The following is an 18,308-nucleotide window of genomic DNA, read 5'->3' on the forward strand; positions in this document are numbered from 1 at the left end:
CAGCATAGCGTATATGAACAACTAAAAAGAGAAAATCTGCCTAAAAGTTCTCCACTCATCATAAGAAATAATTATTTCTTTATAATTTTTACTCCTAATAAATGTGAATAATAATTGAATTGAACTGATCTTGAGTTTAACGTCCCGTTCAGTAGCGAGGCTATATGAGACGTGGACCCACTGATTAACGTGGAATCCGAACCACATGGGCTCGACTATAGTCTTATCCTGTGATAGTATAACCCCTTTGCAGGTAATCAATGAATATCGCACCTTGGTGATCCCAAAAAAACAGGGGCCATCACTTTCCCAGCGGAGGGGATCACCTTTGCCTTCTTTGGGGTAGGGATGCTTCCAATGTTTGGATTGTTGTTTTGTTTCTGGCTGGTAATAGTGTACCCAACACTCGTTCATGGTAATAAATCGAGAGAGAAAATCGTCCACATCACGTTCTAACAGTTTCAAATTGCCCACAGATAGGAGGTACCGAGTGCGTTTTTGTTCGGGAGTCAGAAGAACTGGGACCCATCACACAGAAAGTTTGGATAATCCAAGCTCATTCTTGAGAATATGATCTGCTCGCTCGTGTGATATCCCCATCCTGTCTGCTATCTGTCGAGTTGACAATCGGCGATCTTGCATGATCATATCAAGTACCAGGCTAATGGTTTCCTGTGGTGGTAGCATTTAATTGTCTCCCAGATCTAGGCTCATCTTCAACACTCTGCCTACCACGCATGACTTCCTGCACCCATCTTTTCATGTTGGCATATGAAGGGGCAAATTTAACTACGGTATTGACAATATCCTGGTGAATATGGCCTCAGACGCCGACATTCATTTAATTGCAGATGCTTGATGACTGACCTGTACTCGATTTTTTCCATTTTCTCAACTTCTACCATCTCACTCTCTTCAAAAGCCTGTTAGAGACAAGAGAAATTACTTAGAACGAAGAGCTTGATACACATTAATATCAAAAGTTGTACTTTTCTAATACATATACTTATTCTATTCAAGATTCTCATTTTCTGTGTTAGGCTCAAAACTTTTCAGTCACTTCTCGTATACAGTACAGCAATAATTTGTTACAGCAAGATTAAAAAAAAACTGTCATGCTACCAGTTGTTATTGGTGATGAACTAGTACTTTCTAGCAATAAAAATATTATTTTATTATTTTCTCAAAAACTACGCATAAGAATTTAGTATCAAGCATCTCATTATGTTCATCTCAAAATGATATATCGACCGTCTTGTCTTTGGGGTGTCGTAATGAGGAGGTTAATGAGCTTATACTCTATTAAATGGTACAGTTCTTGTACAACATAGATTCAGGTTTACACATGAGTAAAAGTGGATCTGAAAAAGTAATGGTACGCATGACGTAACAACGTCCTTCGTGCCTATCTTTGCTCATTGTATTTTTTAGGAAGTAGAGGGACGCCATAGATATTTTGTGGAAGTGGGGGAATGGCACAATCCTTCCTGAGAACCTTCTTTCCAGTGACTAAAGCGCCGCGCAGCGAGCTGTCTCATTACTTTCTGGACACATTCTATATGTGAGAAATGTGGTTCAGTTCGTTGCTTAGCTTGGATCCCCCACAACCAGTCATCTCCAAAACTACCCGTGAGCTCTTATATTCGCGTATACCTTTTGTTCAGCTTAATGAGATCTATTGTTTTTTAATAACTTTCAGCTTTTCATATTATTATTATTATTATTATTATTACTATTTTGTTTTTCGTTAAACATTAATGATGATATAGAATTCTTACCTAGTATAAAACTTACCTCAGTCGCCATTCAATACACTTTTGCATTAGTTTAAAATTATCTTATTTTATCTAACATTTATAGATAGTTTTCATTCTGTCGCCATGTAAAAGTGAACACCTAGGCAAACATATTCTCTTCAAGAGTAGTTTATAATCTCGTCAATCACGTCTGATATGAAAAAGAAGAAACAGTGGAAAAAGCAGCAAACACACAAAATGTATAGCAAAAAATATACACCTATGCTTATATCTAAAACCTTTTTTTCTTTTTTCTTTCTTTCATGAACTCGCTGTTATATATGAAAGTTAGTGGTCGTACGTGATAAGTCTGATGGCAAGCGTTTCCTGTCTGATTGACGTGTTTCCGGATCCACCACTGACACAAAATGCTGTCCAACTAAATGTTTATGGGGAAAGATCCTGGTAACACTGACAGCTAGCAGTGGCGGCGAAGGTTGTGACTATCTCCGGGTGAAATATGGCCTCCAACCGTGCTTGTATTCCGTGACCACACACCACCATTCATCAAACGCTAAAAAGCTTTATCAATGTTGATATGATATCGTTAAAATACTGTTTGTCCTCCCCAAATAAAGGTGCAAAAGAAAATGGACGCCGCAACATGCAATAATTCTCTCATTACTGCAATATGTGATCATTTGTCTTTTGTTCAACATAAACCAGGGAGTTTATTCGGGTGCAATAGTCGGTTGATAGTACAAGCACATTCAGAATAAATGTAAAATTTATTTGCTTTGCTAATCTATCTATCCAGAAACTAATAACAGAATTCGTGCTTGAAAATATACGAAGAAAGAAACATATATTTAGGGTTTAAAGTTTACAATTAAAAAAATGAAGTAACCAACTTAATCATGTTGTGGTCGCGTATACCGATCTACTGAACTATGTAATACTATTTCTTCCTTATCGAGCAAGTATTCTTTCTTTTCTTCAAGATGGCATATTTGAAGTACATAAGATTCTGCCTTCATAATCGGAAGGACACAGGCCCAAATCACGAGAGAGTCATTTGGGAAGGGCAAGAGGAGCATAATTGAGAACTACATATGTTTAATCAATTGTGTAGCAATATACTAATAAAGAAAGGTGAAATTCTCATATGAGTTGATATCTTGCCTCCCCTAGCGAAATCTGAAATGAATCTGCTTCCACACAATACAAATTAGAAAATCAAAATAAAACGTTTTGACAATTTCTGAAATATACGGCCGACAAAATAACATATAATAGTATACATATGCTAGATGAAATACCTACTCTTCGCACGGGAAGGGTATCGTTTATGCAATATATCATACTTGAAGGTAAAAAAAGAATGAAACAAACAAGGAACAGCAACGTCTTTGTAGTTGTTCCTGGAGATGATTGGAATAAATAAATAAATAAATAAATAAATAAATAAAAACAAACGAGTAGTAACGCATTCGGCGTTGTCCCACTAGATATTAGTGAAAGAAATAAGTACCGAAGACCAATCCCTTCGAAATTGTCCCTATCAGTTCCCGGACCGACTGCTGTGTTCCTATGTTTCTCTTGACTAAACTTGGGTTCAGATGTTATCATGACTGTCATCAAGCAGCTTAGCAATCCCAAAAACTATGAATTTGTCACTAACATTAGTCATTTTGGACCTTTTTCAATGTCTTTCAATCTCGGTTACGAATGAGCTAAAGTCGAACTTGAATGGCGTCGCGTGTACTACTATTCACTTGATGATCCCGAAAGCTATGTATTTGACACCAATATCAATCATTTGAACATATTACATTTTAAACAGAACATATTACATATTTGAACATATTGCATTTACATATGTGTTTTAAATATCTGGGCTCTTAAATTTCAAGATGATTAAAACTCATCTATTTATTATATATTTCGGGTTTAAAGCGCAACTATTTTATTTGGATTAAAGTGTAGCTAGAGTTGAGTTGATTTTAGTGTAGCGTCCCTTTCAGCAGCGAGGCTATATGAGACGTGGACCTACTGATTAACGTGGAATCCGAACCACATGAGCTCCCGCCGGGAATCGAACCCGGGTCTCCCACGCCAAAGGCGCGTACGCTAACCGCTTAGCCACGGAGGAACTCAAAAGTGTAGCTAGAAAATTGAAATTTATTATAGGTTATTTAAGTAATTTACTTTAGTTCCATAGTTGTCATTAATTCATTGATATACTGTGCTATTACAGATATATTAAAAATGTATCATAATCATTATTATTTTGAGTGACAAATGATTTCGACTAGCTTTATTTGCTCAAATGTTTCAAATTTACTTTGCAATTCTTTTGTAACTTGATTCCTATAGCACTGTCTATAAAATTAAGGAGTATGTATTTGTTACCAAATTGAGAAACTGTGTTCTTCGTTTAAGCCAACAGACTTACAAGGGTGGATAAGTTTACGACCTTGTATCAAATATATGATAAATAAATTAATTAATTTCTTGGAGACAGGCGTGGCATATACCTAAGTAAACACAGCTGATCGCTCCGTTGTTGAGGGGTGTGGTGTATAAACTCAACGTACTGACGGAGAGGTCGGATATAATATATAAGCCTTATTGTCATTTACGTTCTCAAATAAGTCATTCAAAACTAAATCATGAACTTAGATGGCTTTTAGGGCTTCTATTTCCTATGTCTCTGAAGAAAGACTTATAGTCATCCCGAAATCATTTGGAGGCGACCATGGCATATAAATACACAGACAATCATTTCGTTTTGGATGGTATGTTATATCAGCACAAAATCTGAACAGAATAGATTGAGTGGTTTATAAATCTTACTTGCATTTAATTTGTTAAATAAGCCATTCTATGCATTGTGATTTAATAAAAATCAGGTTGAATTTTTTTTTCATTTTATGCGTCTTTTAAGAAAGACTAATTTAAAATAGCCATTTCTGAAAGATTAATTAATTAATCAAACAAAATGAGAAAGCTGACTATACTTTAGAAAAAACTTTTTAGTGCGTCCTTGGGGAAGAAATTATAAACATAGTGCCTTCGTTCAACTCAACCTTAAATCACATTGCATTTTAGCCGCTATGTAAAATACTTCATATAGGATACCTGAAATATGTTTAATATTCTAGTTTATTTCACATTCAGTTATAAAATGTGTATTCATAATATCTTGTTTCTAACATGCTGTTCATCTCTTTTTTCCAGTCCCGCCAAATATTCTAGATGCTGAAAGTTCGCAATCGAATGTAGCTGTTCGGGAAAATCAGAATATAACTCTTGTATGCAAGGCAGATGGGTTTCCCTCTCCAAGAATTACGTGGAGGAGGGAAGATGGACAACCAATCTCTATGGATAAAAGAAACAAAGGTAAGCTAAGGACAGAAAATTAAAAAGTTATTTTACTTTTCAAAATTACATTTATTTTTACTTCGTCAAGACGGTTGACATAAGGGTGAAAATTGTAAAGCTATGGATAGGCTGACGGGGCCTCTATAATTAGTAGATTTATGTCTTGATATATAAACTGTAGAAAGCACATTATAGCTCTTTAAGTAATTTATGGTGTACTTCATCCTTTATTTTCTACACTAAGCAAATCAGTAAATACAGAGCACCATTCATTTGGTTAGAGTACAATGAACTTGAGGCGTAAGTGTACCTAGAGGGGAAACCAGGGTGGTTAACTTCCCTAGAACAATGTTGTCCCCTAGAGGATCGTTGAATCAAATACTGCAACTGAAAGATTCTTTAAATTCTCAGAACGAAGGGGTCATAGTCCCTGGCAAAATATTCTAGTTGTGCCAATGGTTTTTGCGCTGGAAAATTGAATTTGTAATAGTAGAAGAGTCACAGGTCGTTGTTCCTTCAGTCAAAATATGGTAAATTTTACAAATTATCGCAAGAAACCTGTAGCACCGCGGTTCCTTACTTCTACTTTATTGTACCTCTCGTTAAACCCTTTTCGCAGATTGTACGTAATTTGTAATCAAACATTTTTCTTTAGCAATTACAACTATATTTAACATAACTCCTACCTTCCAGGAGAAATCTCTATACATATTTTAAAAGCCATTTTTGTTATTGGAACTGTGTATGAAGATTGCCGGAAGAAGGATTAACGCTAGTTGTAAGCAGGTTTAAATTTGATTATATCATTAATCTCAAGAAGTTAAACTCAAAATATCAATAAACTCAATCTTGCATTTCTCAACTATTGTAAATTGTTCAAGAAAACGTGTTAAATGTCGAATTTTACTGACAGCTATTACCATTATCCGTAAACATTTACGTAAAGGTTATATTACATCTATGTTAACGGTGATATTTGTCACCGAAAAACCGACGTTTGGCGTGGTTCCTGAGCAATCTATAGTAGTTGCTAAGAGTTAGGTGTGTTACTTAGGACCTTATTGATAACATTAATCTTCAAGAAGCTTCCATTATAATTTTTTTTAAAGATCTGCAAATACTTTCTATTATGCTGCCACCAAAACAAGTACAAAAACGTAGAGTACCAGGTACAAAGGAACTATTTAGAGAAGTAGCAATGCTACAGTGTACTCCATGTGAAGGAATTTGGTTCGGACAATGTTAACAACTCCACATTGCATTTCCCTTCACTCTCCAGCCTCCATTCAAAACATGTGTTTTTTGCATGATCTAATTTTTTTCTTGAAGGAGCTTTTCTTAAACTCCTTGAAAATAGACGTATATACCTTAAATATAAACGTAATCCGAAAACCTCTATCAGTTGAATGGTTGCTTGACGGCCAGAAATTTACATACAACCTCCCACAGAAATGTAAAAGAACCAATTTTTGATTGTCATATCTAGGGGTCAACTTAATGGATCACCGCCACCAACAAATTCGATTCTCAACTACGTCAGTGACTGCCAAACTGTCGCTCACGAGCTACTACTAGGTCGCGGAACATTTTCGGTAGAACGGTTAACGGTCTGGTTGGCTAGCCTTGATTCCTCCACAGAGCTAACGACAACAACTACTTATTCCTCCCGCGCAACTGTCATTGTCAGTATCATCTCACAGTTGATTATATATGCGTGGGGTTGTGCACATTATGTTCTTCATGTGTAAATTAGATATTTGCTAATTTGGATAGTTTGATTTTGTATTTACTAAAAATGAACTTCATAGTCAATAAATAAATGTAAGGTTATTTTTTAAATGTTGGTAGTTCTTTTGGTTGGTAGCTCACAGTAGGGTTCAGAAACAGTACGGTATCTCAGAAGCTTAAGTTCGGCGACCACTGTTCTACATCATGGCCAAAATTAATGGTGATCAATGAAGTAGTTTCTAAACTTTTGATTCACTCGGACCTTAATATTTAGTTTCCTAATATTTAGATTTAGAAGGAACTTTTGTCCGATGTCAGTGGCGTAACTAAGGGCTTGGGGGCCACCCCGCAGACAACGTGGATTGGGGCCCCTTCTCTACGTCCTACATTACGATTTGGGGGCGCCGTGATAGCTTGGCCTCTCCGCAATGCGGGGTCTGCGGGGCCCTTATTTACGCTCCTGTCCGATGTTCATTTATAGTGTGATTGCAGATATAGTATTAAGTTAATGTTCTATAAACACACATCATCACATCATTTGATTCACAATTTTGTTGTGTACATTCGTTGTTTTCCTAGTATTTATTATTACTATCATTTCTGTACACTATACAATGTAGGTTTAAAATATTTCGTTAAAAATCAAAGCTTGTAGCGTATAAACTATTTGAGCTATTGCACAAAATTACAGAAATCTCTTTGTATTAACACGTAAGCATTTAGGTAATTAGTAAACTTACACCTCTTCATGGCTTCCGTTTCTTTCACGACATCAATGTGATAGTCTATCTTCCTTTCAGGTGTTATTTATCATCTCTTTGTGAATCCTTCCAGTCCCTGACAATGGTATTTCTAGTTGATATCACTGATGAGATTAGTCTGTTACAATATGTCAGTGCTTTCCTTCCTTTTTCTGATCGCGACATCCTATTAATACTCATAATTTTAAACGACTAGTTTATTGTTGACTTCTAGGACATGCGAGGTTAGATTCGTTGCTTAACTATACAAAAGTATATTACACAAAATTTAGTCAATGCCTTGCAGGATATGGGCTGCAAATAAAACACAAGAAAGGCGATCCTATTCTTTAGTACCTGATTAATTTCCAGTTTATGTATTTTAACTGGAACATTATTCGTCCCCACTGAACATCCAATTTACTTGATCCACAACGCGATGACTTTCTGAGCCACCACGAAACCTTTCACATCTGGACACTCATTGGAAAGTCAGAGTTTATTCTAGTATGTAATCCTCGTAGATCATTTGTAACCCTAAAACACAATCTCTACGTCATAATTACGTATCATGAAACCGCAGTTCTGCCCATTACATTTGCTCTTGCGCAGGAAGCACTTCGGTACCTCTGTAAACATCGTTCTTGGACATTACAAGAATTGAAAATTGAATTATTAAGTTACGTACGGTGGCAAACCACCTAGCTTTTACTGTAAGAAACTATATTATTTTTCTTCGTTAGCGAAATACTTTACGATCAAATGTTATGGCGGCTCTTGAGGAAAGTAATATTGTGGAAAACTTAAATTCTATCGCCATAAGCAAAGGTATGAAAATCTACCAAATGTCTTAATTGTTTTAATTGGAATGAATACACTATGCAAGCTTTCCTTCCCCAGCTCGCAACGATAAAATTCCAATTTTTCACTAAATTTAACTTTACTTAAGATCCGTGATGAAAACTAATGAAAAGTTGTTGTGAGTCTTTGTGAGCAAATAATAATTTGATGAGAATTAAAGGAGGGAAATGGTCTAATTGCAAAATGAAGTTGAGTAATTTATGTGGATAATAATAAAATAATCAACATTTTCCTCAAGATATTATAATATAGAAAAGACTATTTAACATGTCTATCAAATTATATTAACCCATAGACACAGATCATTTTATTAAAAATTGGTAGTTTTTCACGTCTTTTTCCTTTTAGGAAAACATGCACTATGCAATTTTCTATTGAAAGGATGAGTGCAATAATCCTGTATAACAATGATGGCCAAAGGTGACCCGCGAGATGCTCTATCTAGTCCAAGGATAACATTAAAAAATGATTTGTTTACTTTTAACTCGATACATAACAAGAAGAATGTAGCTCGCGATGACATACACCTAAATCGTTTAACTTTTTGGCCACCAAGCCAAGGTTATCTTCAAATTTTCGTAGATTAGGTCATATTGATATATAAACTAATTGTATTCTTTGTTTGTTTGCTTGAAATTTAGCGCCCTTTTCAACACCGAGGCTATATGAGACGTAGATCTACAGTTTAAGATGAAAATCGAATGGCCGTAATACGTTCAGATTTTAAGGTTCTTCTACCAGGAATCAAATAAATTTCGCACGCGTTAGCAACTAAATCAACCTAGAGGACAGGGTATGCATAATAAAACAAATATTTCGAAAATGTATCTAGTAAACTGTTGCTGCATAAACTGGGACAAGGAAAATGACCCCTAATGTTTATGTTTGTCCTCAGCCGCAGTTCTTTCTAAGTTCATCAAAGTTGTAAACCTAAACATAATTCTTGTCTACAATCTTTATGGGGATAGCTGGCCTATCCTACTAAAGACATATGTGTGGAAAAGATTGTAATTCGTTAGTTTTGGTTATTTTAAATATGCATAAACCAAGAAGTTGAAAAATATGAAGATCGCCCTAGGAATAAGTGTGTCCTACATTGTCCTAGGAATAATTTATGCAATACTAGCAATTGGGTTTTTAGGATTCCTCGTATGAGCTCATCACATATTTACCGTTGGTATCGATGTAGATACATGAGCTTATTTTACTGCAGCAACTATAATCATTGCAGTACCAACAGGAATTAAGGTATTTATATGAACTGCTGCCCTTCATGAATCACAAGTAACTTATTCTCCTTCATTTTTTATGAACTCAAGGGTTTATTTTGTATTTTATCATTTTTGGTTATTTTTAATATTAGTATAAATAATAAGTAGATAAATATGCATGCAGACGATGGTAATTAGTTTGTTTTGGGTATTTTCAACATAAACATGACAAACAAGCTGATAAAATATGCATGGGAAGTTGTAAATAAAGTTTATTTTCTTGTTTTGTTATTTTGAACATTAATACACATACCGGTATTACACAAGTTGATAAATATACGTGCAGAAGATTGTCATTATTTGATTTTTAGCTACTTCTGAAGTAAGTTAGTTTCAGTGTTTTGGATAAAATTATTAATCTTGTTCTATAATAGAAACCATCCTATCTTTCTAGTACATATATGTATTACGAGATTTCGACAAAATTTATAAGCAAATTTGAAGAAATCAAAATGTAATATATTTCTGCTATCTGGTGCCTATCTTGGATAAGTGTGTTTGTTGTAAAATTTGGAAGAGTTTTCTTTGTCTATCATTGTTTAGCTCTATCTTAAAAATTCATCAATTTTTGTTGTAATTCTGTCCAAAATTGTTTTGATGCTTTAAATGTACGTCTAGAAAGTATTAGAACATTAGAAACTAGTGTTTCAAGATCAGTAATTCAGAAATAAATATCAGGATTTAATTGAAACCTAAGATTCAGTTGAAAATAACTAGTAAGAAATAAGGAAATTTTTAAACATTTTCAAGTTCGTTTATTTATTTATTCTTAATAGGATCGGATACAAAATTTAACTTCTTACGTGCCAGTTACTGATTTCACTACATTAAGAAGTTAAATTTTCGATAAGACTATAAATAAGACTACGTAATATAATTGTCATAAAAGCTTTTTACATTAATGTAATAGCAATTCAATAGTGTTTCAGATTTATAGTTAATTTTATAAAATAAACAAATAAATGCTTTTGTATATTTATATTTATTATTTCTGAATTTCGCTAGACTCAAAAGTGAAATCTTTGAGTTTTACGTCCAACGGTTGCGCCGACTAGGGTAAAGGAGGCGGTGATTATGAAAAACGAATGAAATGTTCGAATGAAGAAAGCGGAAGGAAACGGAAGAACCCCGAGGAAACCCACGTACACGATGTTTGTCCACCACAAAGTTCACTTGGCGGGAGCTGAGGTAGAACCCGGAACCTCAAGCACCAGAGGTGAACGCTCTACCACTGAGCCACCGCGGCGCCCGCTAGAAAAGTGAATCTCTAATATGAATACATTTACCAAACATATTTGCATGAGAAAAGTATATCACATATGTTAAATTACTTTTTAAATAATTTACTTTTAGTAATGTAACGCTATATTTTAGAAAACTGTATTTGGTGGATACTATGCTATGGTTTTCTGTTCCCTAGAAACCCGTTAAATCTTCCCATGAGTAAAGGTCTTTATCGGCTATTTCGGCGAATACTGTTCTGAATGAGGGTAAGAATATTAGATCGAAGCCCTTGCAGCTCCACGTAAATTAGCCAAGATTCCCGCTTTTGTTCCTCGCCTCAGAGTTTCTGAAATCAAGGCTTTCCCAATATTCGTTCACAAAGCTTTTGGGATCATCATCTATCTCGCAATTTCTCTCACGAGGGCAGAATATTTGCTTCGCTCATTTGTTAAGTTATTGGAAACCGTGATTTCGAAAATGATGTGGTTTCATTGATTTTTAGTCATACATGTTGCTTTCGAAAATCAAGGAAAGGAATTCTATTGTCAATAGTCAGTATTTAAAAGAGCCTTTACAGTTGTTGAGATTAGCAGCAGTGATGGATAATCGACGAGGAAAGATATACATAACATATATGGAGAACGCGTTTCGCTGTGCGGTTCTCGCGAATTATTGTTATGCATCATAATCAGAGTAGACTTTATATTGCACCTTTGTGTTAGATTCAAGATTCGTAGGTAAATCTAGAACAACATACTCGTGGAGTATCTTGAATTTTATTTCGGTGCAATGGAGAATAATATTTAATTAATATTTACATGAAAAACTGTTTTTAAAAATATATACTGTTTATAAACGTTTCTGAATCCATATGTAATTCTCATATTTTGGGGTGACGTGACACTCTTCTGTCTTTCCTTCGAATACATGACTGCCAGGAATAAATGCGTGAATATTCAGCAGCTTTAAAAGAAATTAATATTTTGCTTTCTAAATTGAAAATTGTTATTTCGTACCAGGAAAAATTGACGAACAAGGCAGGGTACCCCGGTGTAGCACGCCGATTCTGATAAGATTGCACAGACATAAGAAACATCGAAAAAGAAGCAACAGGTATTTTTTATATCGGCCAACAAGCACTTTGAATGGGTCAAATAGGGGCATAAAAATGGGATCAAAATGAGAGTATGTGGATTATGGTGAGAACAAGAAGAGATATCGGAAACGGTTAAAAGTACGAAATACTGCCCATAGTCGACACAAGGCAATGAGGTAGAACACATTCATGCGAAGAAAGCAGACCATCTGGAAATGGACCAATCACGTGTACAACATTGTCACAGTGTGTTACGGAAATGAGTGAAAAGTGTGATAAGGAGCAGGAAGAAAGAAGAAATGAAAACAAGAAATACATGTTTTTGCTTTAGATTCATACTCGCTCGTATGCGAAAGAGACGCAGATTCATCTCAATGCACAAAGATGGGAGAACACACAGGAAGGATGCAAACGCTCTTCATACAGACAGCGAGCTAGACAGTACTGCGCAGTGAGTTGCATATATCGTGTAAAGAGAAAGATGTAATGGATGTTGGAATCGAAAATGTGAGTAGGCAGTAATAACACAAAAACCAAAATGTTAGTATTACTGTTATGTTTTATTCGTGTTTTCGTAGTGATGTAATATTGATACTCATGCGTAGTACTAATATTACTGTTGCTGTTTATCCTACGTATGTGGATCACTTGTTATCATATTCTACTTTGTTATGCATTTTTGTTCCCATACGCGATATATGCAACCCACTGCGCAGTACTGTCTCGCTGGCTGCCTATACAAACGGTGTTTGCATCCTTCCTCTTTATTCTCCCAACTTCGTGCATTGAGATGAATCTTCATCTCTTTCGCATACGAGGGACATATGCACCCAAAACAAAAACATGTATTTTCAGTTTTTGTTTCTCCTTTCTTCTTGCTCCTTATCACCCTTTTCACTCATTTCCGTAACACATTATGACAATGTTGTACACGTGATTGTCCCATTTCTGGATGTTCTGCTTTCTTCGCATGGGTGTGTTCTACCTCATTGCCTTGTGTCGACTATGGGTAGTATTTCATGCACTTAACCATTTCCAATATCTCTTCTCGTTCTCCCTATATTCCACATAATCTCATCTTGACCCCAATTTTGTGCCCCTTTTTGACCCTTTCAATGTGCTTGTTGGCCGATAGAAAAAAATACGTGTGGCTTTTTTTTCGATGTTGTCTATTTCTGTGCAATCTTATCACAATTGGCGTGTTACATCGGGGTACCCTGCCTTGTAAGACATATACAATATAAACAATAAAAAATGTTTGGAAAGAGTCTAAATATTTTAGAAACATCATTTTTTATTCGCGTTTTATTCTTTACGCTAATGGTTCTTCATTTTGAATTATATGTCATTCATGAGCAATATTTATATGTGAGAAATGGTCCAAAAATTTTGAACACATTTACATTAAACTCGTGTGTTATTGCAATTGAAATATATTTTCCTGCGTCATAGGAATGATGACCTTTCTCTGCAATGCAACCAGGCCAGCCTTACGATGTATCATTTACGTGCACGTTCATAAAACAGATTGGAGTGCCAACTCAATTAGGAGCAATCAATTTCATGAAATCAATTTCGTGTGAAAGTTCAACATGAAGACATGCGGCATTTATGAGTGATTTTTAAAGAGCTTAAACTGGGACATTGTGTGATCAAGCAACGAAAAGTACAAGCTGAGAGTTTGGAATAGTAGTAGTAAATGAACGCACCATACGCTTTGGGATTATATAAAATTTTGTAGAAGTGAAACACTGGGAATAACCTCCACTCCACTGGTCAACAACACAGTTCTGATAAGCTCCTAAAAACACCGTTCAATTCGGAAAAGTATTCGTGCAATTGCAGACAAGCTAGGCATACATCCAATCACTGTCGTTCAGTTGTTCCTCAAAATAGATAAGTTGAAACATTTTTTACAAATAGGTTATACATGAGTTCACATTGGCATACAAGGATTGTCATCTGCAAGTGTGGAATTTCTGAATATAATGAACAACCGAGAAGATTTTGTACACTAGATTGTTATTTCTCCTGAAAAATAGAGCTGTTGTTATAATATTAAACATTTAGTACAGAAGTTGGAAAGTGATCAACGTCCAAAATGGTTTCTAAACCCAAAATCAAACTGCAGAAGACTCTATTTCTGGAATGGAATCTTATCTTGGAGCTGATCTGTTATGTTTTTCTCCATCGAGGCGAAAAAAATGCTGCACATCGTTAAAGGTCTGAACTCTTCACCATGCACTGCAAATTTATCCACAAACATCTTGCAATTGTAAGCAAACTAGGTGTTCTTATCTTGCATAATAATCTGCGTCCATATCACTCAAAACATGATGCAGACTGTTCATGCATCACACATGAAACCTATATTCACCTACCGTATTCATCTTCGTATTTCGCATGGACTGTCACATCTTCAGTCATCACGGTCTTATCAGAGAAGAATTTCTCTGATGGTCAGGAGGTTCACTGTGCGATTGGGAACAGTGCATCGTTCTCACTCTTCGTATCGTGGACGAGAGTTTTTTTCTTTTTTTCAAGGAATCATGTAACCCTTCCAAGCAAGAGAGTATGACTGTTGCTGTAGAATACTTTAATTAACTAGGTATTGTATTTTTAAGGTTTCTGCCTTTTGAAATTGACACATACCAGTCAAACGTTTTACTTACACAAACCCAACAAACATCGTTTTAAAGTTTGTTCCACTTGAAACATTAGTTACTACTAATTATAGTTACTTTACGTGAAAAAATATATATTGTTAATGTTATAAGTTTGTCCATACTGTCAGTTTCCACGATAATCTTCCAATTTATTAACACCGGAAATCAAAAGTTTTATACATATTTAAAATAATGATTCAAATCTCTTAATATATTAAAAAAGTTAAACTATTTTTTCTGACGTACTTTTATACCTGTAGACTATAAGTCATGTTATCAGAGTTTAACTCCAGTCTGTCTGGGGATATTGATAAGAAATTCTTTTTTTATTTTATCATAGTTAAGTAAACCGTAATGTCAGTTAGAAATTCTAAATGAAACAATTATATAATTATACTGTAGTTTAAAAATTTGGTTCCTTGAAATATTAAACAGACATGTAAGTTGCAAATAAGAAATATCAAGTGTACGTAACACTTAAAAATATAAATATTTACTGTCATACTATTAGTATGAACAGTTGTTAATACAATTTGCTTAAGGATGTAACTCAGTGAGTTTGTTAGTAAACCTCAACATAACATTTAAATAACAATATCATATCAGATGTAAAAATAAGTCGAAATAAAAACATGTTCGATATTTTTGTTTTACATTGTTTTATATAAATATTTTAGGTTGTCATAATCCTATTTACTGCCAACTTTGTCTAATATATAGCTGTGATACTGTTATTTTTTTAACATTATTTCAAGTTTTGAATATCACGTCGTAAATCGTTGCGACTAGATCACTGAGTTGTCTCTCATTACCAGCATCATGCGTTGCAGCATACGTGCATCTACTGGAATTGCTGTTGTTTCCTTGTTTAAGTATTCTTCCAACTCATCACCACCTGTTTGTTGCTTTCTGGCGTATACTCTTTCCTACAGGCAACTTTAATGAGGTACTCTAATAGTGTTAGGTCTGGTGATATTTATGGCCTATTGATTCAACGTATTTCAAAATTAGAAGCCCTGGAAATTGTTGGCGTAGGGTTACCATGTCAATTATGGCAAATGGGGCTGTCCTGTAACTTTAACGTGTGATAGACCAAGAAGTTGTAACTCACAAATGAAAAACGTGTTGAACATGTGGTTGTATTAATTGTAACACCAGAATAATATTCGTTCTCAGAAAAGTATGGACCATTTATACCAACTTGAATCACACTCAGAAAAGTACGGACCATTTATACCAACTTGAATCACAGTACACCATGCGGCAATTTTGAGACTTTGTAATGACTTTCTCCATAGATTGCTATAACTTTACCTACCCACAAAGTTAACATACCCAAACAAGTGAATTTATTTATTGTATTTATTTATTTACTGTATTTATGCATATTTCTAAGCATTACCGCCATCTAAGGCCGTAACATCATCACGTATGACGGATAACATTCCTCGGTGAGGGCACTGTCCGGTGAAGGTGGAAAGAAGGATGCGAGCTGGAACCTCTATGTAGGTAGTATCCGGAGACTTGCTTGGTATGAATGAGGAAAACCCAAGAAAAACCTCACTCAGTATAGCTGGCCTGGTAAAGCTGTTACACAATTTGAACTGAGTGGTTACACTGGGAATCGAACTTGGGGCTGCTTGCAAAGGCGAGAGCGTTAGCGACTACACTATACGGGAACAAACTAACAAGCGAAGACGAACTTCATCTGAAGTAATTACATGGTGAAAAATTTTTCGTCTTGGTTACACTTGTCCAGGGACGTATCATATAAAGTATTTCGACTCAGTATTTCTGCCAGGAACAATTGCTGGGCTTCTGTATCTTATATGTGTACAGACGTAGCCATTGCCTCAGAATAATGTCAACACTGTGATGATGAATATTTATTTCTAGACATAATCGACGGCTAGACTCGTTAAAAATTTGTTTCATGGCGTTTGCAGCACTTTGAATTGTCTCTTTGCAGTAAGACTTTCTAAATCTTCCAGGTAATGTGTTGTTCTTGGCATTTTCTGGATCACAGACGTTCCCAATTGCATGAATAATCACTTTGTGAGATGGTTCATTGCATTTCCTGAATGCTCTCTGAATCACCTTTGTGCGTGAAGATCGAGCCTGAACTAGGAGAGTATTCTTCTGGAACGTATGCAATTTCCTTGGAGACAACGCCATCATAAAGGATTACACAAATTAAACAAACAACATAAAAACACTCGTAAACTCCCATGCATTCGCTTTCAAACGCACTAAATTATAGATGGTGAAGATTCCTCATATTTATGCAAGTTTAAAACGAAAAATATTCCATCAATATCAGACATCCTGTACAATTCCATGAAACATTAAAATCAAAACAAACAAACATACATATTTACGTTAGTTTCCTCATATAAAAGAGAATATCACAGTAACGTGCTAGATAGGCAGTTTTAATTCATTTTGGAAAGAGTAAATAGAAAAATATAAACCCTAATTACCAGGAGAAAGTACTAGAGATATGTATTTTAGATAAAGATAAATGAAACATATTCACAAGAACTTTCTACATGAATATAAAATATACAATTTAAGTGTTTTGAAAGTAAATAATGTAGTAATCAGATATAAGTTTAGTTTAAAAACATTATTTGTTTTCTGCTTGCTATTCAGAATGTTATAATGGAAAAGAGGTTGGATTGGTTACACAGTAAATGGGCTATTCTCTTGTTGCAGTGGCAAAGCAGGCGGGGCACAGATTTATGACAGTTAATCGAACCGATTCTGCGAAGCTCAATGAGGTAGATGAGATATCACATCATGCGGTGAATACAGGTTGGTGGCCCATTGCTCACTCACAACATCGCACTTTTCCACAAATAGTTTCCTATCTATTTCTCCCTCTTTCAAAAACACATACACGTGAAACATTATCCATACATCTTCATGAATATGTATGGATGCATTTATATACCAAATAGACTATTAATTTAAGCCTGCTTTTATATTGCTAGTGAAGAGCATATTGTAGTCTTGTTTTTCGTAGATATTACTAGACTGAAAATTATACGTTATATTCATTTCAGTTCTTTATCATTTTACAATGCCATTTATCATTTTTCTTTTAAAAAGTTAAGTTTCTAGATGCATATTAAAGTAAAGAATTACGTTTATTTAAACAAACGTTAAAGATAAACACTCTACAGTGTGATAATCATAGCTAGCTCAAGTTGTTCCTAACCCAAAACAGAGGATTCTTGATTAAAGCATGTGTACTGAAGTAAACAATCGTGGATTTATGTTTACGCTGTCATGTGGTATTTTCCGTTAAATTTAATCTTTTCCATAGATAAAATCATCACGCGAAATATTGGAAAATAAGTTCTCATCTATCTATCTTTATAAATAAAAATGAAAGTGACTATGTTTGTGACTTAAGAACTCTTGAACCATTCGACCGATCTCAATCAAATTTTCAACATAGATGATGTTCAGGTCTGGGATGTTTTGTTGTCATTTCACTTTTGACGTTCCAACCTAGGGGACGGGGAGTTAGAAAATGATCAAAAATGACTTATATTACTGTCGAACCCATAGTTTTCGGATCGCTGAGATGAACAGTG

The 18,308-nt window shown here is 34.9% G+C and overlaps 1 protein-coding gene across 1 annotated transcript in view; it reads left to right on the forward strand.

The window, feature by feature from the left end:
* LOC145679251 (lachesin-like) overlaps window positions 1–18,308 on the forward strand; it is a 987,796-nt gene that overhangs the window by 661,173 nt on the left and 308,315 nt on the right. The window contains exons 6-7 of the mRNA XM_081749839.1: window positions 4,977–5,138; window positions 17,422–17,520. Coding sequence (XP_081605965.1) covers window positions 4,977–5,138; window positions 17,422–17,520 — 261 coding nt within the window. The remainder of the gene's footprint in view (window positions 1–4,976; window positions 5,139–17,421; window positions 17,521–18,308) is intronic.

The sequence above is a fragment of the Thermobia domestica genome, chromosome 2 (genome assembly GCF_964235325.1).
Source record: "Thermobia domestica chromosome 2, izTheDome1.hap1.1, whole genome shotgun sequence".
NCBI classification, from domain to species: Eukaryota; Metazoa; Arthropoda; class Insecta; order Zygentoma; family Lepismatidae; genus Thermobia; species Thermobia domestica.